The sequence below is a fragment of the Lupinus angustifolius genome, chromosome LG08 (assembly GCF_001865875.1).
Source record: "Lupinus angustifolius cultivar Tanjil chromosome LG08, LupAngTanjil_v1.0, whole genome shotgun sequence".
Lineage (NCBI taxonomy): Eukaryota > Viridiplantae > Streptophyta > Magnoliopsida > Fabales > Fabaceae > Lupinus > Lupinus angustifolius.
The window spans coordinates 11,610,297-11,636,140 of NC_032016.1; the positions used below are offsets into that span (position 1 = coordinate 11,610,297).

Genomic DNA, 25,844 nt, shown 5'->3' on the forward strand with positions numbered 1-25,844 from the left:
TATATATATATATATAAAATAGTCAGCTTACATTAAAAACTAGAGTGTAATATCTATGCATTGACAGTATAAAAATTTAATACAGTTAATGTATCATTCACCATTCATTTGTATTATTTTTACTTAAAAGTTAATAATGATCAAAAAATTAATAGTGAATGATGCAATAATAATGTAAAAAATTCTCTATATTATCAATATTTTTTTCTTTCTAGAAACTAATATGAGCACATGATTATAAGTATATTAACTAGATAAACAAAGAAGGAGCTTAAGAGCAACCATATTAGTTGTTTGTAACTGAATAAGAATATTCTTACTCTATTTTCTATTGTGTCATTCTTATTTTCTGACTTTTTTTTATTGCTCTTAACAAAGGAAAGTGAGGAAAAAGGTAGATGGTGTAGAAAAAAGTAGATGTTGTGGGACTCAAATAAGAATGATGTTTGTCATTGTGAAAAAAAAAGTAAATGTTATTTTTATTTCACGAGAAATTGTAATAAATTATAAAATAATGTGTCAGAACCAAATAAGGAGATACTCTAATATATTCCAAAATAGTTCAACCCAAAAGATCCCACATGGCTCATAATTGGGCTTTATATTGGGCCATTCGGGTAGACCCATACAATGAAACGTTTCTTGTTCAAACTTCAACTTCTTCACCTTCACCACCATAACTCACACCTTCGCCTTCGATCCTCTTCTTCTCACTTCAAAGTGTAAGTCTTCATATTTCTCTATGGATTAGATATCAAAATGAACACTGAACTCTTACCATCTTCTTTTTCCGAATTAACAACAAATTGTAGATCATGCTTTGCTTTTTTATTTTTATCAAATATATTCTCTTCAGTTATAATTATTAACGAGTTACAAATCAAAGAAATGGTAAAAATTGCAGTTATTTGAGATGTTGATTCAGAATCATCAAGTTAGAGGATAAATTGACGAGGTTCAGTGTTTAATTTCCTTAATTTGTTTTCACTGGTTTGAAGTAAAAATCTGCATTTTGTTCTTACCATGTTTAAACATAGGAGTCGTTTCAACATGCTTGGTAGTAATGAAACTGTGATGACATATGTTTTTAGCTTCAATTTTGATTTGGCATGTGATGATTAGCCATGCAAGTGCTGCATTTTCTTTTAAATTTTGGTTCATATGATCTTAGGAAATTGTCGTAGAAAATGCGATAAAAATGCCTTACGTGATTTGAACGTGTGTGAAAGATACCATTAGAAGCCCCGTTGAGGAGAGTATATCAAATGAAGGTTAGTCCAATTTATAGAGGCAGAAGGAAGTCAAGAAAAACCATAGACGAGATAATTGGGAAATATTTAGAGATCAATACTTTGTTACTTGACATGATTTATGATAGAGAGTCATTCCTTCCATGTAGCCGACCTCACCTAGTGGGATTAAGGTTTGATCGTTGTTGTTGTATGATCTTAGGAAGTTGATATCTTGTTTTACTTGGAATTTTTGCTGCTCTTTTTTTGATGATTCAATGGCTTGAGTATGCCTCAGGCTTGGTGTTTCTCCTTGCAAATATTTTGTTGAAGCATTTGGGCATTTCATGGTATTAATGTTGATCTTCCACGTGAGGATTATTTGTGTAGATGCAAGATTACTAATGTGCCTTGACTAATAGTTTGGGCTGTTTTATGTTTATAAAAAAGAGAGAAAATAAAATAATGATGAGGTCTCCAATCTTTGATGGAAGTTAAATCTCCTTACTTCATGGAAACAACCCTTCCAATCTTGATTTTAGCTATCATGTCAACTTATACATGTCAAACATATATAAAACTTGCTGACTGTAGTGCAGAGTGTTTTCCCATTTGCTTGAAACTGAGTTGTACATTACATTTTAATTAAAAAAATCACTACTTGAGATGATTTTGGTTTTGGTCTTGATAATTCAGCATTTCTTGTTTATCTTGGCATTTCCTTGCTGCTAAATTATGCAGCCATTAACTCAGAAGAGGGAGATATTGATATTCAATAGTTAGAAGTTCTGTAGTTTTGTTGAAGCATTTGGGCATTTCCAGCTATCTGAATTTTTCTACCACTTTTACCTTTTCTTTTCCCTTACAAAATGTACAATACTTTTTGATATGTTATTTTTCTTACTGTTCTGCAGTGGTTGGTTGGTTGTAGTTTCTTTGGTCCTAAATAGGATCTCTAAAGCTTTTACCAGAAATATCAAAAGGATTTCAACTTTCTGTGCCTATGATTTGATCATTTTCTGATAAGTGTACACTGTTTTTTTTGTTGGTAAAGGTTAACCTTCATTACCACCAAAAAAGAAAACTACACACCTACAATAATTATGTGATCAAGGGACCAAAGAGTTCCCTCAGAACACACAATTACCATTTACCAAAAACTAAAACAAAAATGTCACAAAGACTGAAAAATTAGGTGTACACACTGTTTATTGGTTCTGAAAAGCAATTTTTTTTTTTGTGTATTTAAGATGGCTAGATATTTTGTGTACATTTTTTTTTAGTATAGGGAATGAAAAATGGAAGTGCTGGAAATGTGGTGTTGGGGGTAGGGGAGGAATGATGTCAGGTCCTTGACTTTATCGAATCCTTAGAAATAAATTTTAGAAGGGGAAGCTGAAGTTTCAGTAAGTGTCCTACATCCGGGTACATGGGCTGTGAAATAGTGTACCTAGAAGACTGTTACACAAGAAGGGCAGCTGGCAAGCTGTGAAGGGAGAGTGAATCAACGAAGAGAAGGGGTTAAATGGGGTTTTGGGGCTGTTATGTTAGGATAGCAGGCATATATTAAGGGGTGAAATAGGGATGGATGGGCAGCGAGTGTTTCTTGCTGTATAAGAACTGATTTGTATTCTGTTAATGTTATCTTTTCCATTTCTTCATTTCTATTTGAGTGTAATAAGCAGAATCTGAACCCTAAGTAGTCATAGTCTAGACTCTACAATGCAAATTTTATGACGCTAATGTACTCACCCCAAGTCACCATAGACATTACACATATTAGAATAAAATAAATAAATATTTACTGTTGTTAATTTTTGTAAGTGAGCTCTATGTTCATACGAGATTTTCTATATAGTTACTGTCCTTTCTGAAGTGATATAATCTTTTCTTTCAGACGATAGTCATGGCAATGAACCATGCAAGATCTTTTAGACACATTCTTACTACCAAAGAGGCAATTGGGGTTGCATGCCAAAGAACTTTTGCCACCGGTAAAGCAAAGAAAGGGTCCAAAGGGGGATCAGCTGATGCACCGAAAGCATCAACTCTTAGCAAAGAAGTCAAGTCGACTACGGTTGTAGGTGCCAACATTCTCAAGGATGGGACTGATCCTAAGGTCCTGCCTGATTCTGAATACCCTGACTGGTTGTGGCATCTGCTTGATAAACGTCCGGCACTAAGTGAACTACGTAGGAAGAGTATTGAAACGCTCCCTTATGAAGATCTAAAACGTTTTGTTAAACTGGATAACCGAGCAAGGATCAAGGAGAATAACTCTGTCAAGGCAAAGAACTGATTCAATGGTCAGAAGATATCATTTATGAGGAAAAAAACAGTGCAAAGTTATTTCTTTTTCTAGTTCTGGGGTTCCCCATCTTTGACTTACATAAGTTGAAATCATTAAATGGAAAGAAAGCCAAATAATTGCTTGGTAAACACTTATTGTTTTTTTACTTTCTTCTACTTTTCTGTCTGTTTTACCCTGGGATGATTAGTAAATTAAACCTGATTAACTTTGTTGATTTAACAGAACCTTATGATATCATTTTTTTGCTTAGCTTTGTGAGACCATCTAGTCCCTTGTTATAGTTGTTGTTGAAGAGATTCTTTTATAAGTGGTGGAGGGATACCTTCCCTTCTCAAACTTAAAGATTGGTGAGGTTCCAAATGCTGGATGTATATATTCTCCTATTCAAGAATTACACCCTACTAGTAAAATATTGGATATGCTTATTTAGAATATAATTTCACTTAATTTTGATGTTAGGAATATGAACACCTTTTTGTTGTTAAGATTTGTGAATAAAACCATTTTTTGTATTCCTCTTTGATAGCAATGCAGTCAAAATTGTTACTGGCATTACTTCCATGGGATGATTCTTCTCACAAGTGTAACACATGACTATATGAGTATAATATCTATGCACTCTCAGTGTAATGATTTATACACAATTAGTACATTATTCATCATGTGCATGATACAATGACAGTATATAAAACTCATACACTCTCATTGCATCTTCTAGTTAGTGATGGTTTAACTATTGCTTACCAAAGTTTATCATATAGCTAATAATTGTTTATTGTTGAACAATATGTTAATCTGTTTATCATAGAATAAGTGGTGTTAATTAATAATTAACTTGTCTGTATCTACTTGTTGTAGTTCATGTGTGGGTTTTCTAGTGTTGATCAAACATTTGAGATATTATATTCTAAGAAACATAAAGTAGATCCACTTCATGCAATAATATGAATTAAATATGTTGTTGAAGAATCATGTACATGGGTCCTAGTTTTGACATTGGCATCAAACTTCAAGGGTGGAAGTCACCATCACTTGCCCCCCAGCTACAGAACATAACTGATGGGGGATCAAATAGTATCTCACTTTTGAAGATTAACTCAAAATGCATATGCTATTTACCTTTTCTATCACTTGATGGGGACCTTCTGTTCAGGATTTATGATTAGAAGTTACATAAAGATAAATGTATCTTGAGAAAACTAAGTCCATTGTTCTTGAAGTAATAAATTTAACATTTTTCTTAAGCTTCTTATCCTTACCATTAAGGACTGAGATTAACATTTTCCTTTTTTTAATAGGTTTGGTGAACTCTCTAATTGCTTTAACTAGTAAAGTTGCAGATAAGCATATTGAGATAATGTGTAATGATCATAGCTTAGTGGTCCCTGTGTTTAATTTTCTTTGATTTGGTCCCTACATCTACATATCCCATATGCTAAATGGTATAGTCTTTTGAGTATGCATCCATTGCACTGTTTATAATCACAGATTTGGATTCAGATACTTCCAGAAAGATCGACGTTGGCAACTTCAAGTCGTCAGATGAAAATCAGAAAGCTTAGACTTTGATTTGGTAATATCAAAATCAATTGATTTTTTATGTAACGATTTAAAAGTTGTCAAAGTTGATATTTTTTGAGGTGGTTAAATCGAAATCTACATATAATCTAATAACATGAATCAATGAATGGGGATAGTGAGGTGTTAGGGGTTGTTGTCTAACTTCTTAAACCCATGTGATGTTTTGGTTTCATGACCCCCAATTAAAGGAAGAAAGAGACTAGAGGAAGTTAAAAGAGAGGGAAAAAAGAAGAAAAATGATAGTAGTGGAGGGTAGAACTAGACATGACATGCATCATTGTTGTTAAAAGCATGCAACTTGACCTATACACATGCAGCTTTACCTATATGTTAAAAGCTGCTCTTTCACATGTTCACTTTTTTATGTTGCTTTTGAGAGCTTTGATTACAAGACCAATGAATGTGAATACTTGGATTAGGACAGCTCACCAAAATCTTTTGCCAGCATCATGTACCAAGCAAGGTGAACTACCACTGTCTGAAGGGGTTACCAACCCTTTGTAAGGGTGCTACTTCTAATCAGTATTTTAAATGCCGTCGCGGTCGTGATTGCGGTTACTGCAATTGTGGTTACTGTGGCCGCTGTGATGCGGATTACGACTGTTGCGGTGTGATATTTTTGAATTCGATGCGGCCTGATGTGGTACTGATGCAGTCCAATGCGGTTGCATTGTGGACCAATGCTGCCGTATCATTATGAATTGTGGTGTGGTGCAGTTGTAATGATATTGCGGCCACATCAAGTAATACGGTCCGCAATTTAAATCACTGCTTCTAATCTTGTTATGTTAATCACTGAAAGTGTGCGGTTCCGCAAATCCACTTGTGGCCGTAATATTTTGGTTTTACCATGATTTTTATTGCAGCTTTTTCTTGGAAGTAAACTCAATATCACAGTAACCACAATTTAAAGTGATACATGTAAGTTTTAGTTATGATAATATTTGTAGATTAGGTGCAAGGATGGAACATGAAATATGAGATGGTTACTTTTTATCTATGGCTGAATAACATTTGAGAGATTCTAACTTTTCTTTGACATGTTCCTCTTAACTGTGATGTTTAGTATGTCATAGGAACAGGTAAACTAGGAAAATCTATAAGGACCATAAGGTTAGATGTGATGCCTAATAAGAAAGATATTTTTTTTTTTCACGGGGATTCTCGCACTGGAGACAATCTTGTCCGAGCCGGGAACATCCACAGGTGGGGCTAACTCTCCCAACAGACATTTTTTCCATCCACAAGACTCGAACCTGATTCTTGCTTAAGGAGAATAAGAAAGATATCTTTGCTATTGTTATGTTTCATAATCTTCACTTTTACCCTTAAAAAGCAAAAACAAAAATAATCCACATAATGTTTTGTTACGGTACATGATAACCTTACATTTTGATAAAAGCTTAGTTAATTAATTAACAACTCATATAAAAAATCACTAAGGGGAAGAAAATATTTTAATTAAGAGTGTAATATTTATACATTGTTAATAATTATTAAATTTTGATGGATGATACAATGATCATATACAAAACTCTTAATGCATATTTTTCTCTTTAATTAATGCATCATAGCACTATTTTTTAGAATATCCACTCAATTGAACATATAGACTAATCTCTTGGGAGTAGGAAATACATCATGTGCTTAAGAGGAAAATTTTACTTCATAATGCATCATTTAAATCAGCCTATACAATACTCAAATGTAAGGTAAATATGAATTTGATGATTTATAAAAAATTTATTTAAAATTTGGATAGTTAAATATCACCATTTCTATGTGATCTTGTTTCAGTTAAAAGATTTCTCTCTAGACTTTGGTTATTAGTGATTGCCATTTGAGCTGCTAATTAATTAACCAGTCTTCTATTTCTCAAATCAAGAATAAATTTAAACCTTTGTCCTTATCAAAAGAGTCTTGTTATATATATATATATATATATATATATATATACTTCCATGTCCTATTATTATAAACAAATATTACAAGACAAGAAGTGTTGTAGATATTTGAAAATTGTTGACATTAAAACAACAATTCTATGGCTTCTTCAGTGATAGCAACAAAACATTGGCACATTAATTAGCTGACCAAATTTTATTTGTTTATTTTTAAGAGTTGAAACTTTTATATCATTAACTAAATTAGGTTGAGAAACACAAATAATTTCAACTACTTATGTTGGCTTGTGGGTTTGAGAGGCTAATATTTGATACTAAAAATAAAAAATAAACCACACACCACATTAGTTGTTAAACTAAAGTTAAAACTATCTATGTACACTTTCTTCAATAGGGATATAAGATGTGGATTGTTGAACTAAATTATCACTTAAACCATGTCCTCATAAAATGTAATTGATTGCCCAAAACACAAATAATTTATTTTAGGGTAAAGAGTTATTTTTACCCTTAATATTTGTGTGTATCAAATTGTTCCTTACAAATTGGAAATGACCTCAAAATAATAAAAAAGCCAATTGGTGAACTATTTTGGATTATGTTTTTGGAGGGTTCATTACTTGGCAGATATACGTAACACAAATAAATATTAAATGATTATAATTTTAAATAATTTTAAAATTTAACAGTTTCATTTTTCCGTATATTCTAATACTGGACTCACTCTCTTGTACGAGAGAGAATTTGGACACTTTAAAAGTAGTTAGTACTTTCATTTTTCCAGAGATAAAATTGATCTATACAAAAATCATAAGGAATAAGGTGGATATTCATTTTTCATAGATCAAATTAATCCATGCAAAAATCATAAAGATAAAGTGGATATTCATTTTTTCTTTATTATTACATGGTGTCATGAGCAATGTCTCTAAGCTTAAAGCAAAAGCACATTGCTTCAGTTTTGTCTCATAATCACTTCAACATTTTTTTTGTATAGTAAAAATGCCTTTCTTCTAAACAAGAATTTGTAGTCTCAAACGCTGCTGTAAACTATGTCTGAACCAATGATATTGAAGTAAAAATAGAAAAATAATAATATATATTTAAGTTTTTTAATCAATATAGTATGTTTTCATTAATAAGGTATATAGTTTGAGACGCCGTTTGAAATAACACATCGTAGTCCACTTCTACCATTATCATTTCTACCAACAACACTCTTTAGTTATAATGTCCTTTGCATCCTACTTAAGTTTTAACTTCTCAAAACAATTCTCATTTATTATAGTTCCCTTTGAGATTCCAAGCTGAACAAAATTCTCTGGGAGTATCCCTTTTTTCATGTTCTGTTATCTTCTGAAAATGGCTTTGTTACTTTTAGCTTTCTACTAAAAGTACCTCTTAACTTTTCTAGATTAACTTTTGTGACAACAATTATAGCTGTTTCCTTTCTCATACTTGATATTATATATTATTATGATCACATCAACCCATTTATGGTATATTCAAACTTAAGGGTACCCTTCATTTTTCTTTGTTAGTGTTCTAAATTTCTAATGTTATTTTGCAATTTGTTCAACCCCTTAATTTGTTATTAGTCTCTTTTGTGTGAACATTTTTGGTTCCCTTTATATTCACTCACTTGGTTTGTCTAATGTCATAATTTCTATGTAATCTAGCTTTTTTCTGTTGAATCAGTTTTCTATCTTCACACAGGTTCAGCTTCTTCTTTTGTTGAATTACAATAAGGTTGTGTTGTATCAGTATTCAGTTACAATCTCACTTAGTTTTTTCAATTTAGTACTTAGTTTAAGGTTGAAGCTAAGTTGATATGTTTTGTTCTTATTAGTATTGTTATTTGTTTTTGTTAAGGTTGTTACTTGTAAGTTTCTCAAATCAATAGTCTTTTTGTGTTTCAATCTTTTTCTCAATGGCTCCTATGAATTTCCCTCTTCGTTGGGAGAGTACCGGGGACCAGTGGTGGTATGCATCGCCCATAGATTGGGCTGCTGCAAATGGCCACTATGACTTGGTTCACGAGCTTCTTCGAATCGACAGCAATCACCTTTTCAAACTCACCTCCCTGCGCCGAATTAGGCGCCTAGAAGTTGTGTGGGATGATGAAGAACAGTTCAATGATGTAGCCAAGTTTCGGTCTCAGGTGGCGCAGAAGCTGCTTCTAGAATGTGAATCCAAGAGAGGGAAGAAGTCTCTCATCCGCGCAGGTTACGGTGGATGGCTAATGTACACTGCTGCCTCAGCCGGGGACATGGGTTTTGTTCAAGTACTTCTTGAGAGGAACCCTCTTCTGGTTTTTGGTGAAGGAGAGTATGGTGTCACTGATATACTTTATGCTGCTGCTAGGAGCAAGAATTGCGAGGTTTTCCGGCTGCTATTTGATTTCGCAGTATCACCAAGGTTTCACACAGGTAAAGGTGGGATATTTGAGGAGCATATTGGTGAAATTCCTTCTGTTTACAAATGGGAGATGACAAATAGGGCTCTACATGCTGCTGCTAGAGGAGGGAATCTGAAGATTTTGGAGGAGCTTCTTGCAAATTGCACTGATATTTTGACTTATAGAGATGCTCATGATTCAACTATTTTACATGCTGCTGCAGGCAGAGGACAAGTTGAGGTGATATTCTGCTCATTTTATTCTCTTCTGATTATAGCTTTTAGCTTATAGTTTTTTCATTCTTATGCAATGAATGATTGGTGATTGGCAATGTATTCTTGTGTTTACTATCGTCACTTGATACGCGATTCTCTATGGTACAGGTACGTAATACGAGATACGTTATCCTGTCAAATACCGGTACGTTAGGGATATACTTAGCATGGTTTCTATACTACATATACAGTCATTTTTAGTGTCATTCTTGTAGGTTTGAATCAACTTTTGCTTCACCATAGGAGTATCCCAAGATAAAATTATTTCTTGTTTGTTGTAACTCTTTCATGTAGGCGAGTGCAGATCATCGATTACTCTTCTTTTCTTTAGTCTTTTTAGCTTAAACTGTAGGTGAAAACATGGTTCGTTCTTTATAGGGAACCAATTCACAAAATAACCATAAATTGATACACAAGAACCAATTCGCAGTTTTATCTCAGAGTTGTGTTTCAATGATCCTTACATTCTTCTTATTGTCACTTAGCATATGACATTTCTGGTGCAGTAGTTGGGGCCTTAGGGGCATTTTTTTTCCCCAACATATCATATGTTTTTTAGGTATTGATTAAACTTAATCCTAAGATGCTTTGGATGTATGCTATGAAAAAAAGGTACCTCTGAATAATTGGCATGAAATAACAATTGACTAAAAACATGATCTAAACTTAGTAAGACCCTTTCTGAGCTTCCCAAATTATGGTACTCATGAAGGAATATCTTGTTCCCTTACTTTTGTTCATATCATTCACTGTTCTGGTTTTTCATTCAACCTTATATTCTTGATTTACTGCACTACTTTTTTACACTGATCTTAACATAGTGATGTATCAATTCGCAGTTATTTACGTATGTTGAATGGTTAGCGAGTTTACTAATCAGTATATTCGTGACCATCCGATACACATGATTAACCATGAATTTATGCATTACTAATTAGGTGTGAAAAATGTTAGAAAAAATAGTGCAAGATGATAATTTTTGTTTCACATCATGTCTAAACCTCTTGGCACTCATGCAGGTAGTTAAATACCTTACATCATCCTTTGATATGATAAACGCCACAGACCAAAAGGGTAACACTGCTTTGCATGTGGCTGCTTCTAGGGGCCAATTAGCTGCAGCTGAAGTTCTAGTCTCCGCATTTCCGACACTGATCTCTCTGAGAAACAATACTGGAGAAACTTTTCTCCATAAGGCTGTGTCTGGTTTTCAGACTCCTGCATTCCGAAGATTAGATCGACAAGTTGAGCTTTTGAAGAAGTTAATAAGTGGAAAGAATTTTAATGTTGAAGAAATTATCAATGTTATGAACCATGATAACAGAACTGCTCTTCACATGGCCATCATTGGAAACATTCACACTGATCTAGTGCAACTCCTAATGACTGCTCCATTAATAAATGTGAACATATGTGATGTTAATGGCATGACCCCGCTTGATTATCTTCGGCAGCGCCCGAATTCAGCATCGTCCGATATGCTAATAAAAAAGTTGATCTCAGCTGGAGGAATGTTTGGTTGTCAGGGCTATAATTCAAGAAAGGCCATAGCTTCACACTTGAGAATGCAAAGCATTGGTAGTAGTCCCGGAGCATCATTTAGAATCTCTGACACCGAAATATTTTTGTACACGGGTATTAAGAATGCACCATATGATAATGGAAATGCTAGAAAGAGTTCATCTTCATCAGAACACATTCCATATGACTCGACCGCAGAGAACAATATCTCAACCGCTACTAGCAAACGGCCGAGTTCTGTAAACTACGCCGCAGCGAGGCTGAAAAGGGCCCTTCAGTGGCATAGAGTGAAGGACAAGAAAGCTGAGATACCCAAGAAATATATGGAAGAAGGGTGTATGGACCCATGCAGGAAATCGAATAACAACACAGATGAAACTCCAACTCCACTAAGGCAAAGATTTTCGAGTTCTAGGCCATCAACACTTCCTAGCAACAAAAGGACTCTATCTGTGAGGAGTCACCAATCAAGTCCAAATGCTAAGAAGAGATTTGCTTCAGGACTAGTTCATGGAGTAATGCAATCCATGCCACAAGTAAAGGTTTCTGGTAGATCAAGGTCTAGTTCCTTCTCAAAATCATCAATTTCTTCACCTAGATCAATAGATAATAAGCAAAAGGGTGTTTACATTGACAATGACATTGCTGGACCATCTTGCTCTTCAACTCAGTTACCTATTGATGATTATGAATCACCACATTTGGCAAAGAGAACTTCTGTTAGTAAGAAATTGAAGGGTCATTATTTCTGTTTTGGTGCCCCTGGCCTTAATGTCAAAAACTCAGTTCACAGGCATCATGAAAGTCATAGTTACAAGGGTCATGTTGTAGCAGTGGCTTAATTGTATGTGATTAGCTTATTCCATACCAGATTAATATCAAATAAAGAAGGAAAAAGCTTTATATCAATATGAAACTTTTCTATTAAGGGTAGCTAGCAGGTTTCTTAGTAGTAAGTTTTTTACATCATATCTTATCACTTAAGAGTAGCTCATCCTCAGTTCCACTTAATGGAAAAATATCAAAGCCAGTTTTTATAGATCATATAAGAGATTGTTCATGTAGATTTATGCAATGCTAGTGTTTTTTTCTTTGGTATAACGAATGGTATCTCTTACCCTTTTAGATAAGGAACTAATCCCTTTCGAGATGTATGACTGCCCCTCTCAACAAGTGTTATTTTCAGGAATCGAACATTTGACATTTAAGTCATCCTAGGAATTCAGTGGGGCCTTACACCACTGAATGTTTTTTATTTATGCATGTTGCTATGTTTAACATGATTGAAACTTAGCAGCATGCTTCTTTTGTTGTATGTGGGTAAGGGTGGAAACACGCCAGACCGCCTACCAGGGGCCTATTACCTGGCCTATAACAGGCCAGGCCAGGCCAGGCTTTCTTCGTAAACAGGCCAGGCACAGGCTTTTTGAAAAGCCTATTTAGTTAAATAGGCCAGGCTGTAGGCCATCCAAAAGGCCTATTAAGCCTAACAGGCCGGCCTATTTAATTATATTATGTAATATGTTCATATTATACAATTTTAATATAAGTAATATTATTATACATATGTAATATTAATATAAAAAATATAATTTAATTGTTAGGGTTAGAAGAGTCTAATTAAAAGTAGGAATATTAACCTATCTAAATGTAGATATGATGACCTATTTCAAGATGATATAGTAAAACATGCTTTCAAACAGGCTAACAGGCCAGGCCAGACTTTTAAACAGGCCAGACCAGACTTTTAAACAGGCCCGGCCTAGGCTTTGAAATTTTTTTTAAACAGGCTAACAGGCCAGGCCCAGGCTCCTACATACTATATAGGCTGGGCCTGTTTAAGGCAAAGCCTGGCCTGGCCTGTTTCCACCCTTATATGTGGGTAAAAACCTCTTCTTGATTAAAAGAAAGAATATAATTTTTAGACCCAAGTTTAATTGCTCCATTTATTGCATATCTGCATTGTGCAACCTATGTCTAATGACTTTACACATGTTAAAGGAGACTCCCATCTAGTGAGGTCCGAGGAGAATACAAACAAAAATACTATTTCTAGAATTTGTTCACACAACCTCTTGGTCACGAAACAACGACCTCACCATTGTGTTGAATTACATCATTTTGAAGCATTCTATTATTTCTATCTGACAATTAAATAACCCAATATTAATTGTCATACTCGTTTCTGGTTAATATTTCAACTGATATTAACTAAGTAATCAAGCTATGTATCTAAAATCAACAGTCTATGATCTACAACACTCGCCTAAAGGTAAGAAGTGTCTAAAACTATCAGCTTCATACTAAAGCAGAAATTATTTGTAAGAGGGTTTCTCAGTAAATCAATTAGTAGATGTTGGAACCTTCTAGAATTAACTTGAGGAATCCATAGTCCACTTGTTTCTTGATGAAAACACAATCAATGTACATATGTTTGACAAGCCAAATTAAAAAAAAATTGGTTGAAAATATTTAACATAATAGAAGTTGAAAACTTTATAAGCAAATATGAAGAACAAATCAAACACACAAGCATTAGAAAAACCTTGTGATTAGAAGACTTCAAAATTAAGATTTAAGAGACAAAAACTATTTTATGTCAAAAAAATCAAATTACTAGAATTATGGAACCTGATTTTTTCCCTTCCATTTCATTTCATTCCTCTCTATTCCACTCATCCAAAAGATATGGATGATGATCAACATAAACCAAATCACAGGTCAATTGCCATAAAAGTCAAGATTGAATCAAAACAAGAGTACAAGGGTCCTGAAGAATGTAACAATACACAGGTCTGAGAATGGAGTGAGAAGTGAGAACATAGTATCTCAGATATATGAAACAGCTTTATTTCTATCTCAAACAAAATTAGAACACACTTCTAGTTGCTTCATTAATGAATATGACATGTTGAAACAATGTATTGAAAAATGAAAAGTTAAAGGCATCTAGTTGACAACATCAAGAACCAGCTTGCGAGATTTTAGAACAGACCACCTAAGGCGCCGATAATAGGCAGCTTGAAGTAATGCCAGTGATAACACAAATATCCATTTAAATCCCATCTGCATATAGTAGCAATGTCCTTAGAAAATAAGAGCTTTTTTCATTGATTTGGTAGAAAAGGGATATTAAGGGAACTAACCAGTTTTCTCTCTTCCATCTCGGGTTCGGCAGCCCAAGTTAAGAATGATACAACATCCTTCCCCATCTGCAACAAAACAAAAAAGCAGGAAAAAAAATAGATTTCATGCTTCCGGAACTCTAAGATTACAGTAATGGTAAGATTTACTGACACTAATCCTCAACAAATAAAATATCTACCTGAGCTTCTGTAGCAGGGGTACCATCTTCGTATTCAACAGCACCGTCATTAAGCATTTTAGGCATAGCAATGGCTCCGCCAGGAAAATAAGGATTATAGTGAAGTCCCTCTCTGATCTAAATAAATATTTGAAAGACAGCCATGAGAAAATTCACAAACACATACATATTGACCATAATAAGCTTAAACATTGAGAAATTTTTGTTACGCCTAGAAATAACACTTGTCGCGTTTTGTAGCAAAATGTCAAAGGCTCTCTACAATCCCCAGCCTACTATGTATGCATATGTATACCCATTTTGTTCACAAAAAGAGAAATAGAAAACAATTTTTTTTATTGTTGTTGCCTGTGCTTGCACATATTTCAAAGGCTTTACAACAGTTTTTTGGGTTCTGAAACACCCATGAGGTGGTCTAAGTGTCTAGCAATTTCCAAATGACAACATTAGCAGACTGCACAAAATAACTATCATACGTAAAGATACTAGTTTTAAAAAGTGCTCGGAGAAAATTTTACCGAAACACCAGCTGGAGGGTCACGATAACCAGTTAGAAGGGCAAATACATAGTTCTGACCATTGTGACGAGCCTGAAAATACAAAGTATTACGATATTTCTGGTATACATGCAGCAGAAAATCTAAAGACATTACTACAAGACCAACTGACTTTACTTTGGTAATAAGACTTAGATCTGGAGGATAGGCTCCTCCATTAGCAAACCTAGCAGCTGCTTCATTTGCATATGGCTGAGGAAAGCGATCACTGAGTTTACCAGGTCGTGTAAACATTTCACCCTCATCATTAGGGCCATCAACCACCTCAATCTCAGCTGCCATAGCCTTTACCTCATCTTCTGTATAAGCAACACCAACCAAATCACGGTACGATATCAAAGACATAGAATGGCAGGAAGCACACACTTGTGTATAAACTTGATGACCACGACGAATCCTGCTCATGCAAAATTAGTTGAATGAATGCATTACGACCTGAATTAGGATTGATGTTTGATAAAGCATTCATGTGAAACTTCATTGAAATCCATGATGGTGGCATGAGTCATGCCCCAAAGGGGAGGGGGTTTACTTCCATTGCAGGATTAGCCATGTTACTATGTTAGATCACATTAAAGACATTAAATGACAAGCAAGAGAGGAAGGCTGAATGGATTATCAAAGACTGAGAAAAATGACAAAACCAAATGAAAATAAACTAAAAATGTACTTATGATTTATTACTTGTGATTCACCTCTGAAGTGCATCAGTGACTAGTTTGAGTATAGGTAGTTGCAAACTAGCCAAATGATATTGCTGACCAAAAATTAAAAAAATAATCAGCAAAATATAGCAAAAATTCAGGTCACACTTACGAGGCATGATCATACGAACTGAGGATGCCATTGTGAGGCCATGGATAATCTGGACATGCCAGGCCATGCTCAGCTTCATCAGCTGATGCTGTTGTTGAAAAACCAAAAAACCCTGAGACACCAGCTCCAATTAAGGCAAGTGCTCTTAAGGAGCTTCTGCCAGTAGAGCCAGCACCATCTTTCTTTGTAACAATGGATGAAACGAAAGAAAAATTCTGCAAAAAGTATAAAGCAGCAATTACCAAAGGACACAGTCGGGATTGTTCCATGGGAGGCAAGTTGTTATAAACTCATGACGACCTTATGACATGCACAAGTTTTCCTACCATGCTAGTCAATATAATGGCCAGACCTACATGCCAAACGATGATTATAAGCCTATAATGCAAGATAGCTCCTATCAGTTGGACTTGGACACAAGTCCTCGGCCCTATTAAAAGAGAATAACTAAATCCAGGAAGTGGACAAGTACATACTAGCATAATAGCCATACCAAGGGTTCAATTCAAGTCCACAACTTTCTACCTTAGTATTAGAGGTACTTACTGGGTACATCCAAGAGCCAGTTCCTCAATGCAAGTTATTTGCATACAAGTTAAAAGTGTTGTTGAGATGAAAAATGAGATCACATCATAGTGATACTCCAAATGAATTCACTAAAAAATTGGTTTTGGTATAGCCTGATTGCACCAGATGATTCACGTGATCAACCAACCCCACCTAATAGGATAAGGCTTGACCATTGTTGATGTTGATTTTGATGTTGAATATCATTTTTTGCACATTGCAAGAGTTTTCCTATTTTTAAAATCTTATTTTCTTGTGTCATATCAAATGCTCATTTAAGACTTAACTCGGGTAACTACTAACTACAAAATTTAAGTTTAAATTTAAAACTTGCCTATTCGAATAATGTGTACGCAAAATAATTCTATGATTTAATAGTATCGATTCTATTATTCTTGGGGGGTAGAGATTCATATGAAACAAAAACTTCGATAAAGTTCTTTTACAAATTAAGAACAATGATTATGATCGTAGAGCTAAATTTTTCAACAGCATTGTAACATTAGTCTAACACTAATAGTAATATGTTGGATAAATTACAAAAAACATTGCTCAAATGACCAATATCGAAAAGGTAAACGCACAACTCTAAACCAACTCAACTTAAAAAAAAACAATTTCCCTTCCCATCAAATTTATATAGTAAAAAACCATTTTCCTTTACCTAATCCTGACTTTTATTCTACAAGCTGTTTTAAATCTAAGGCATAAAAACATCATGAAAAGAGGGAGGGACTAGTGCTTACTGGAGAATGAGATTGGAGATTCCTCCTTACTAACTGCTTAATAGCAGTTCCAGCCATCGTGGTCCACACTGAAAATCATTCGCCAAAATGTAGAAAAGAATACATATAAGTAAATAAATACATCCAACCAAGTAACAGAGGTAAATTTCTATAAATAAGCACAAGTACAACGATAAGGACAGCGTCATCAAATAATTGTGAATACTTATAAGTAAAAAACAATCAACTGTTTATGCAACAAAGAATCATGAAAACCAAACCAATAATGAAATTTGCCACAAGAAATGCAAGCAAATTAAATTTTAAATTTCAAGAAAAAAAATGATTCATACATACTACAAATAGGTATGTAGTCTAATTCTTGGTGTAACACTAACACTTATTGACAACAGGAATGAAATAGTATATTAACAATAATAGGACAATTATGCACACAGAAACAGAGAGAGCATACAAGGTTGTATACAAAAAGGTAAAACAATACCACTAAAACACTAACCACTTGAAAATAATCACTATCGTAAAAAAAAAAATCGCCAATGGGAATGAAGGACGGCTTAGTAACCAAGAGATCACAGGTTCAAATTCTAGAAACAGAATCTCTGATTACGATATTAAAGTTTCTTACATCTATACTCTCCAAAGTCCGCTAAGTGAGAGCCTCGTACATTGGGCCGCTATTTTTTTAGACGAGGATTCAGTCCAAAATGCATTATTGCACACATACAACATAACAAAAAGGGAATGGAAATTACACTATCCTTCCTGAAAGCTGAAACTTAGCTTAATTATACTCAACACTCTTCTTGTTTCAAAATCTGCATTCAACTACGCAATTAAAATCACCTATCTTTGAAGGAAGAAATATGATATAGCTTCAAAAACATAACTCTTGAATTCAAGAGAGGTCAATGTAATTTCAACAAGAAATATATATGAAACAAAAAAATCCCATAAGGAACACAAAATTCAGAGAAAAACCCAAAATTAAAAAATGGGTCATAGATCAGAGTCACAGTAATAAATGAACATAATGAAAAACTAAAAATAAAAATAAAAAAAATAAAAAGTGGAATATGGAATAGAAAAGGGACTAACGGAAATGGAAGGTGGATTGAGAAATGAGGCTGCTTTGAGATCCAAGGAAAATGTAGAAGAAGGTTGAAGATGATTATGAAGAAGGAAGAGCTGAAAGAAAGAAAGAGAATGTACGGGCTTTTGTTGGGCTTTATTGACGGGCTTTCATTCTAATAGGAGAAAGCCCACGTTGGAAAAGTTAACATGAAATGGTGAGTAGGGCTGGAAACGAGTCGAGCTGAGTTGAACCAGAGTTTAGCTCGGTTTAGCTCGATAAGGATTGGTTCGACTCGATTTTGATACGATTTATTTTTTAGTTCGGTTAAAATTCACGAACTGTTCGGCTCAATTCGATTGGTTCGTTTGGATAACTTGAATAGTTAATTAATTTTAAAAAAAAAATACTATAAAATGTTTTATACAAATAAATATATCCATGTTTATATATATATATATATAATAACAATAAATATAAAAATAATGCATGAGTCATAATAAACATAAAAATTAGTTTTTATATATATATATAGGAGTGGCAATACGGGCCAGCCCGGCCTGGCCTGACCCGTCAGAATATGGGTTGGCCCGGCCCGGCCCTTATTGTTAAAAGGGCTCAAAATGTCAGCCCGGCCCATATTTGAAACTATTATATTATAAATCAGTCACAATAAAATATATATATTACTCAATTTAATTTGAATTCAACTACATTAAAAATATAAATTGAAACGCAGTCGAATTCAATTAATTTTCCAAAAGGAATCAAAATCAGTAGTTCTGTTTGAGCTTCCAATTTTTCATTTCAATTAATTAAATGTTTAAATTTGATTCAAACACCCCTAATTGTCAGTGAAACTCCATCTTTGTCTGATAACAAATACAATAATTGGATAAGAGTGAAGATAATAGATAAGTACATAATGAGATATTAAATGTTCATTTTACAAAGAGAAAGAAGAATTATATGCTTAAGCATCCAAACATAAGTTAAAATTGTAAAAGTTTAATCTTAATTGCAATGAGCAACATGATAGACAAATGAACTTTAATCTTAATGTTGGCCCGCCGGGCCAGCCCGGCCCGACCCTCCATGACCCGTCTAAAAAACGGGCTTCCAAAACGGGTTGAATACGGGCTTTTGGGCTAAAAACCCCAGCCCGACCCGCTAAAACACCTATCCGAACGGGCTGGCCCGTCGGGCCAAGCCCATTTTGCCATCCCTATATATATATATATATATATCGAGCTAGCTCATGACCTAACGAGTCGAACTATATCCAACTCAAGTTTGGTTCGTTTATTTAACGAGCTCAATTTTCAGCTCAAGTTTGGCTCATTTGGTTCATGAACCAAATTTATCGAACTAAATAATGAATCGAGTTTTAAACGAATACCAAGTTGGTTCGGTTTATTGTCAGTCCCAGCGGTGAGCATTATAAGCCCTAATGGTGAGCATTATAAGGAACTTGAAAATGTTTGGTTTAAAAAAGAGGTGAGAGAGATAAAAATATGTCATGAAAGGAAATTGTACTAGGTAAGAGGAAATATGTTTTGTTGAGGTGAAAGCTCCTTAGGGTTAGGGTTTTGGAAATTAGGGGGTTTTGAAAGGAAGTGTTGATTTTTCTTTTGGGGATTTTGGTGTGGTTTTTTTTTATATATGTATTTGTTGCTTAGGTGAAGATATGAAAGAAGAAGTGAAGGAGTACAAGAAAGAGGAAAATGTGAGAGTTTTGGGCTTGTCTCCATTTTGGTTGGAGGGAAGAAAAAATGTTGTTGTTTTCTACCTTTTGAGTTTTGACCCTAACACCCATTCTCACTTAAATTATATTTGGTTGTGAAAATAAAATAAGATGGAAGGAAATAAAATGAGAAGGAAAGTGAGAGGAAAGAATTTATTAAATGTATAATAAAGTGAATTAATCAATATACTTAAACTTAATTTCAATTTCTACTTGTTTGTCTCTTATTAAACTTTATACTCCACATATTTTGTTCGATGCAAAAGTTAGGTATTTCTAAACTTTGTTTCTCATTTAATTCATTTCTTGAGTTTCTCACTACAACAATATTATTTAAAAAAAAACATATCATGAGATCAATTCTTGGATTGTCTAATAAGCACATCCAATACTAATGTAAATAAGTATGACTCAGTGTTGACCCTTCGCGTAATTATGTAATAATGGGAAAATCTTCTTTGAGATTTTATCTTGTGTTCACATACTTGTCTTGACTCTATTATATATATATATATATGCAATGCAAATGTTTTTCTTCTCTAGAGTTTTCCATAATACTTCTTTAGACCTCTTATCATATACCTTCTTCATATAAATGAAAACAATGTATAAGTCCATTTGGTTCATTAAATATTTCTTCATCAATCATTGCAACAAGTATATAGCCTCCATGGTAAATCTCGTCCTCATAAAACTAAATTAGTTTTTAGAGGCGCGTGCCTGTTGTTTTAACTTTTGTTTATTTATCCTCTCTCATAACTTTACGGTATGCCTCGCAAGCTTAATTTATAGTCATATATTCACTCATATCACTTGTATACTGCAAACTAGTTTGTGAGAATCGATTCTTGGTTCTTTGAAATTTTTGAATCATAGAATGTCAACCAATACATCGAGGTTTGATGGAGAACAATAAAAGTGATTGGTACAGTAGAAGTGAGGAAGAAAAAGAAAACCCTAATATTTCTTTTAACATGATGAACTTTTTTATGCAAACTTTAAATATGACTATAAATTTATTTTTAAATATATCTAGTTTAGCCCCATTTAGTTATTCATAAAAAACATAAAGAAATTTAATAAAATTAAAGTGTATCAACTAAAAAGTATCATGAACCAAAACATGATAACTAAGCATACCTACAACATATCCTATATCCTATATTTGATAGGGTAGCGTACAATATACCACTTATTTATATCAATACCAAAGAGAACCGTATATCATATTAATTCAAACGCACGAATAATAGATTTATTTAGAGAAAAGAACATTGATGGAACTTAATCCATTAGGTTCAAACACTGCTCCTAACTTTACCAGAAAACTACTATTAGCAACAACAAAAGCATGAACTTATTTAGTAGTAAAGACAAATTAGAATTTGTCCCTTTTGTTCAAACATTGTTCTTGATTTTGCTACTATATCCAGTTAGGTTATCAAAGTACCTATTCCATAGCATTATGCCTCCATACTTAGGTGACTTCACAATAGGCAACAATTGATTTATAAGATCTTGTGATGGCACATAACCAGTTGTAGCAGCAGCATGTGCTGCAGGAAGCCCAACAAAGAACTTAGCAGCATTGATTGAAGAACTCCATTTATTCCATGAATTCCTGAACCCATTTTGGTTATTTGAGTTAAACTCACAATTTGCTTGACCATTGTTGTAAAATTGAATCCAAACATAGTCAAAAAGACCAGTGTTAAGTGCACCACTAAGTATGTTATTTTGGAATGGACATTGTGGTGCTGCAGCTAAGTAAAACTTTCTGCTTGAGCTAGATGCATGTTCATGCAGCTTTCTAGCAAGTGCTGCATAATGCAATTCGCCGCCTTCGATATCGAAATCGACTCCATCCAAAATAGCATCACCAAAAGGTCTAGAGGCTGACTGCCCACCCAAAAAGTTGTCCCAAATGTAGTCACCAAGTTTCCTGGCATCATCATCAGATGTCAAAGTATAGGTGTTTGTTGAGTGATCACCACCAATTGAAAGGAAGACCTTAACACCTTTGTTTTGGCAATTCTTGATGCCTTGGCCTACTCCTTGGCAACTTCCAGGGTTACAATGGCCTGCTAGATTGATTTCAGGTTGTCGTCCGCCGCCGAATGTCGAGAGGAATGCTATGTTTACGATTGAATAGAGTCCTGAATTGCATGCATCTGTTAATCTTCCTTCCCTAGAATCTTGGCCCCAGTAGGTCACAATGCCTCCTGCATTGGATTTTGAGAACAAGGTTAGTGAAATCAAAAGGAAAATAAGGGTTAAAGGGTAAGAAGCTATGCTCCTCATAGTGATACTAGTGTGGAATTCTTGTTGAACTTGGATTGCATAAGTTCTGCTATATATAGAGGATTTTAAAATATTGGGAAACAACAACAATAACCAAGCCTTAATTATATGTGGGGTCTGGTTTTGAAATTATTGAGTCATAGGATATGTATCCGATATTCTAATCGTAAACGAGAAGTCTCACATTATGTAGAAATGAATGAGTTGAAGAGTATTTAAATATATAGATTTATAAATCTAATGCTTTAAGATTTGGGGTCAAGATGTAGTATCAAACATATTTATATGTTATAGCCACGAAGATCTCCCAACAATATGAAGTGTGAATGACCATAGTCAAACATATGAAAGTATGGAATACTTTCTTATTTTCTTCCCCCAACTTTTTTTCTTGTAGGACTTTTATGAGCATCGCTATTCGAAAAATAATTGTTTTGTGTATTTTAAGATTGTAGATCAAACTTGAACATAGAAAATGACAAGAAAGGAAAGTTGTGAATTTCACAAAATTATATAAGTTTGATGTACAAATTTGGTGTAGAAGTAATAATATTTGGACATCAAATCCCAGTTATGAACACTCTATTATTGCATATAGGAATAATAAAAGTTGTATTCCTCACATTAAATTCCTTCTCCTTTTTTTAGTGCTTTTCTTCTTAGCAAGTCAAGTCAACACTGTTTTGTTAGGTGGGAGGGAAATTACCCCCTTACAAGGACAAAGACCAAGACCAAGACCTTGTGGTCATTTATGCTTTGTCCCGGATACAAAATGAAAAACTTATATTCAGTGGTTTGAATTATTGAGTATATCTAAATCATTAGATTTTTTTAGAATTGAATGTTAAGATTGATTTGAACTACATTTTTTAAATTTACTCTTTGAGTAAATAGATCTCCTCTCTATTACTAAGGACCAAGACCAAGAACTTTGTTTGTCCTTTTTGGTTTGCTAGGTGGTCATGTGGAATATAGTTCGTGTACCATTCTCTATCTCATTCACTTAAATATAAATATAAAGATATTAATGTATTATTTCTGTAAAATAAAATTAAAATGAAGTATTATTTTTATTAGAAACTCTTGTTGGTCCGGGACATAAAGACAAAAGGATTAAGGGATAGATGATCTTCATTTTTATTGGGAGCGACAACCATACACAATGAAAGAGATTAGTTCCTTACCCAAAATGTAAAAAATATCCTTAGCACCAAAAAAAGAGGTCTTCGTTCGGCCAAATGAAGACAAGAAAATCATTCTTTTACTATACTACTTGGCGCATAACATGTAATGGAGTAGATATTAATTTCATCTCTAAATTTTATAAGGGTGGTCTTTCCTAGAAAGCTCTTACCTAATTGAATATGGGAAAACAATGAGGTTGTCACCAAGTAAATAATGGTTGTGCCAAAATTCACCCTCTAAACTCTAAAATTTGACATAATTGGCTTAACAAGTATTACATTAGGATAGTTCCTTTTGCAATATGATCATGTTTTTGGCATTACCTATTATATGACTTGTTCCAAAAATGTGTCACTCCATATGTTACTTTCTCTAATTGGTTAAAAATATATATTTTATTATTAAATTTTAAACAGAAATATATGTTTTCCAATCAATCAGAACAAATATCATATAGAATGACCCATTTTAACATTGATTCTCCATAAACATATAGTAGTGCCTATAAAGATGGAAGGAGTGGACCATTTTAATTGAATGTCATTGGATATGAATAATAACATTCAACTTCGAGTGAATTACACTCTTACGAGTTTTTAGTGAAATTCTACCAAACATTTTTTTTTTTGCACTTTCACAAATCACCTATAATTTATGTACATTAACATTAAGTTGACTAACCCTAAAGAAGTGATAAATTTAATCTTTTAAACAAAAACAAAATAATGGTTGTACTAAAGTTAAACAACATATAGTATGTTTTGGAGATAAATCCAAATAATATAAAAATCATTTTTATTTATTTTTGGTTTGTTACAAAGTAGTATACGACTGATTTAAACATCTCTTTACAATTTTTGATATATTTGTAAGGAAGCAAAAATAATGAAGATACAATGTTTTATACTATTTAGACTTGTCCGCATAATATATAATATTTTGTTTCTTAATTACATTCCTCATCTTTTTTTAAAAGACGCTCATCTCCTCTAAACAAATAATCAATGTAATATAGTAATATATAAATTAAAGATAGTTTGTGTAAGTATGAAAAATGAGAAATAATTTGTATAATTATACTAAAACTCATATAATGAATGATATCTATATAATTTGCTATTGAACTTTTGAATGTTGTATAGATAATAGATTGAATCTCTTATTCATTTTTAGGCTTGTTGTGATTATAATCGTGGGCTTTATTTATACTAGTTCTTTTCATCTGCTAATAATTTTTTTGTACTATGAAGCAGTGTTGTTAGAACCGGACCGGACCGGACGGTTCGACCGGTCTGATCGGACTTGAAAACGGTTCTGGTTTGCCGTCTTAACCGAATGAGAGTTGGACCGCTTTGAACCGGAAAAAATCCGGTCCGACCATGTTAAACCCGGTTAAACCGGATTAACCCGGGAAGTAAACCGGACGGCTCACTTAAAAATAAAAAAAATGGGACAATGTTCTAATATTTTGTTTTACTGCGGTCCAAAAAAAGATAAAGAGGTATTATTTCAATATAATTATACATAATTATTAATTATATAAAGTTTTACATTTATATATAACTATATATTTATAAATAAAAATTATTAATTATGTACGAAATCACCCGGTCAGACCGGACGGTTTAACCGTTTAAACCTAATACGGGACCTCTGCCAATTTGACGTCCGGCTCGGGTTTCACAACACTGCTATGAAGGATATTTCTTCACCCTTTTTAGATAATAAACTAATCTCTTTTGGGGTGTATGATTACTCCTCTCAATAACTATTGCTCCCGGACATTGTACCATTGATCTTTTAGTCATTTTGAGGATCTAATAAAGTCTTATACCACTAAATCAACATCTTCTTAGTAAGTAACCCTTCCTTACCTCAATTAAAGATAAGCTCCCCACCTAATAAGAGGGAAAATGGTGATGAAGAAAACCAAACAAAGAAGAATAAACATTTTGTCATTTTCATAAAATGTGGTCCAGTGTTAACATTCTTATCTAATCTTTAAGACATTATTATTCCCAGTATTATATTTATGGATCCATCTATTTATATATTCCTTGATCTTAAATCATATCTCTTTACACAATTAGGATATCATCTTTCATTATGTATTAATTATCATTTACGGCTAAGAGAAGAAAATACACATATGTTGGGAATGATTTAATGCAAATATAGCTCAAGCTTAATTTAATTTTTTGGTACTACTAATAGTATCTTCTCATCTTTATTGAATAAAAAACTAATTATTTTTGGGGTTCGTAGTTATCTCTCTCAATAAGTATCGCTCTCACGAATCGAATCTTTAATAT

The 25,844-nt window shown here is 33.5% G+C and overlaps 4 protein-coding genes and 1 long non-coding RNA gene across 8 annotated transcripts in view; 2 read left to right on the forward strand and 3 right to left on the reverse strand.

Moving 5' to 3' along the window:
- The window catches only part of LOC109354774 (54S ribosomal protein L37, mitochondrial-like), a 5,594-nt gene extending 1,791 nt beyond the window's left edge, over positions 1-3,803 (forward strand). The window contains exons 1-2 of one of the 4 annotated variants that reach the window (XM_019597490.1): positions 645-722; positions 3,127-3,803. In XM_019597490.1, the coding sequence (XP_019453035.1) occupies positions 3,136-3,528 (393 nt within the window). In that variant the 5' untranslated portion in view covers positions 645-722; positions 3,127-3,135 and the 3' untranslated portion in view covers positions 3,529-3,803. Of the gene's footprint in view, positions 1-644; positions 723-2,170; positions 2,278-2,344; positions 2,578-3,126 lie in introns of those variants that run through there. The other 3 variants (XM_019597492.1, XM_019597491.1, XM_019597493.1) reach the window with 3 other exon arrangements.
- Positions 3,506-4,111, reverse strand: LOC109354775. Its single transcript, XR_002108597.1, has 2 exons — positions 3,878-4,111; positions 3,506-3,804 (listed from the first exon to the last, which is right to left on the reverse strand). It is a non-coding gene; the product is annotated as an uncharacterized LOC109354775 (long non-coding RNA).
- On the forward strand, positions 8,255-12,213 carry LOC109354776. The gene is made up of 2 exons (XM_019597495.1): positions 8,255-9,663; positions 10,718-12,213. Exons 1-2 carry the CDS (start codon positions 8,956-8,958, stop codon positions 12,059-12,061), a joined length of 2,052 nt encoding a protein of 683 aa, XP_019453040.1. The 5' UTR covers positions 8,255-8,955; the 3' UTR covers positions 12,062-12,213.
- LOC109355209 (cytochrome c1-2, heme protein, mitochondrial-like) lies at positions 14,156-18,447 on the reverse strand. Its single transcript, XM_019598224.1, has 8 exons — positions 18,329-18,447; positions 17,231-17,298; positions 15,918-16,132; positions 15,219-15,498; positions 15,063-15,134; positions 14,545-14,661; positions 14,366-14,431; positions 14,156-14,285 (listed from the first exon to the last, which is right to left on the reverse strand). Exons 2-8 carry the CDS (start codon positions 17,285-17,287, stop codon positions 14,169-14,171), a joined length of 924 nt encoding a protein of 307 aa, XP_019453769.1. The 5' UTR covers positions 17,288-17,298; positions 18,329-18,447; the 3' UTR covers positions 14,156-14,168.
- Positions 21,273-22,392, reverse strand: LOC109354936 (basic endochitinase-like). Its single transcript, XM_019597770.1, has one exon. It carries the CDS (start codon positions 22,345-22,347, stop codon positions 21,445-21,447), a length of 903 nt encoding a protein of 300 aa, XP_019453315.1. The 5' UTR covers positions 22,348-22,392; the 3' UTR covers positions 21,273-21,444.

Coding starts and splice junctions, on each gene's coding strand:
- LOC109354936 (XM_019597770.1), bottom strand. CDS start 22,347: ATGAGGAGCATAGCTTCTTACCCTTTAACCCTTATTTTCCTTTTGATT.
- LOC109355209 (XM_019598224.1), bottom strand. CDS start 17,287: ATGGCTGGAACTGCTATTAAGCAGTTAGTAAGGAGGAATCTCCAATCT. Junction 15,135..15,218: donor ATCTAAGTCTTATTACCAAA/GTAAAGTCAGTT, acceptor TTGTATTTTCAG/GCTCGTCACAATGGTCAGAA. Junction 14,432..14,544: donor CCCCTGCTACAGAAGCTCAG/GTAGATATTTTA, acceptor GTTTTGTTGCAG/ATGGGGAAGGATGTTGTATC.
- LOC109354776 (XM_019597495.1), top strand. CDS start 8,956: ATGGCTCCTATGAATTTCCCTCTTCGTTGGGAGAGTACCGGGGACCAG. Junction 9,664..10,717: donor CAGGCAGAGGACAAGTTGAG/GTGATATTCTGC, acceptor GCACTCATGCAG/GTAGTTAAATACCTTACATC.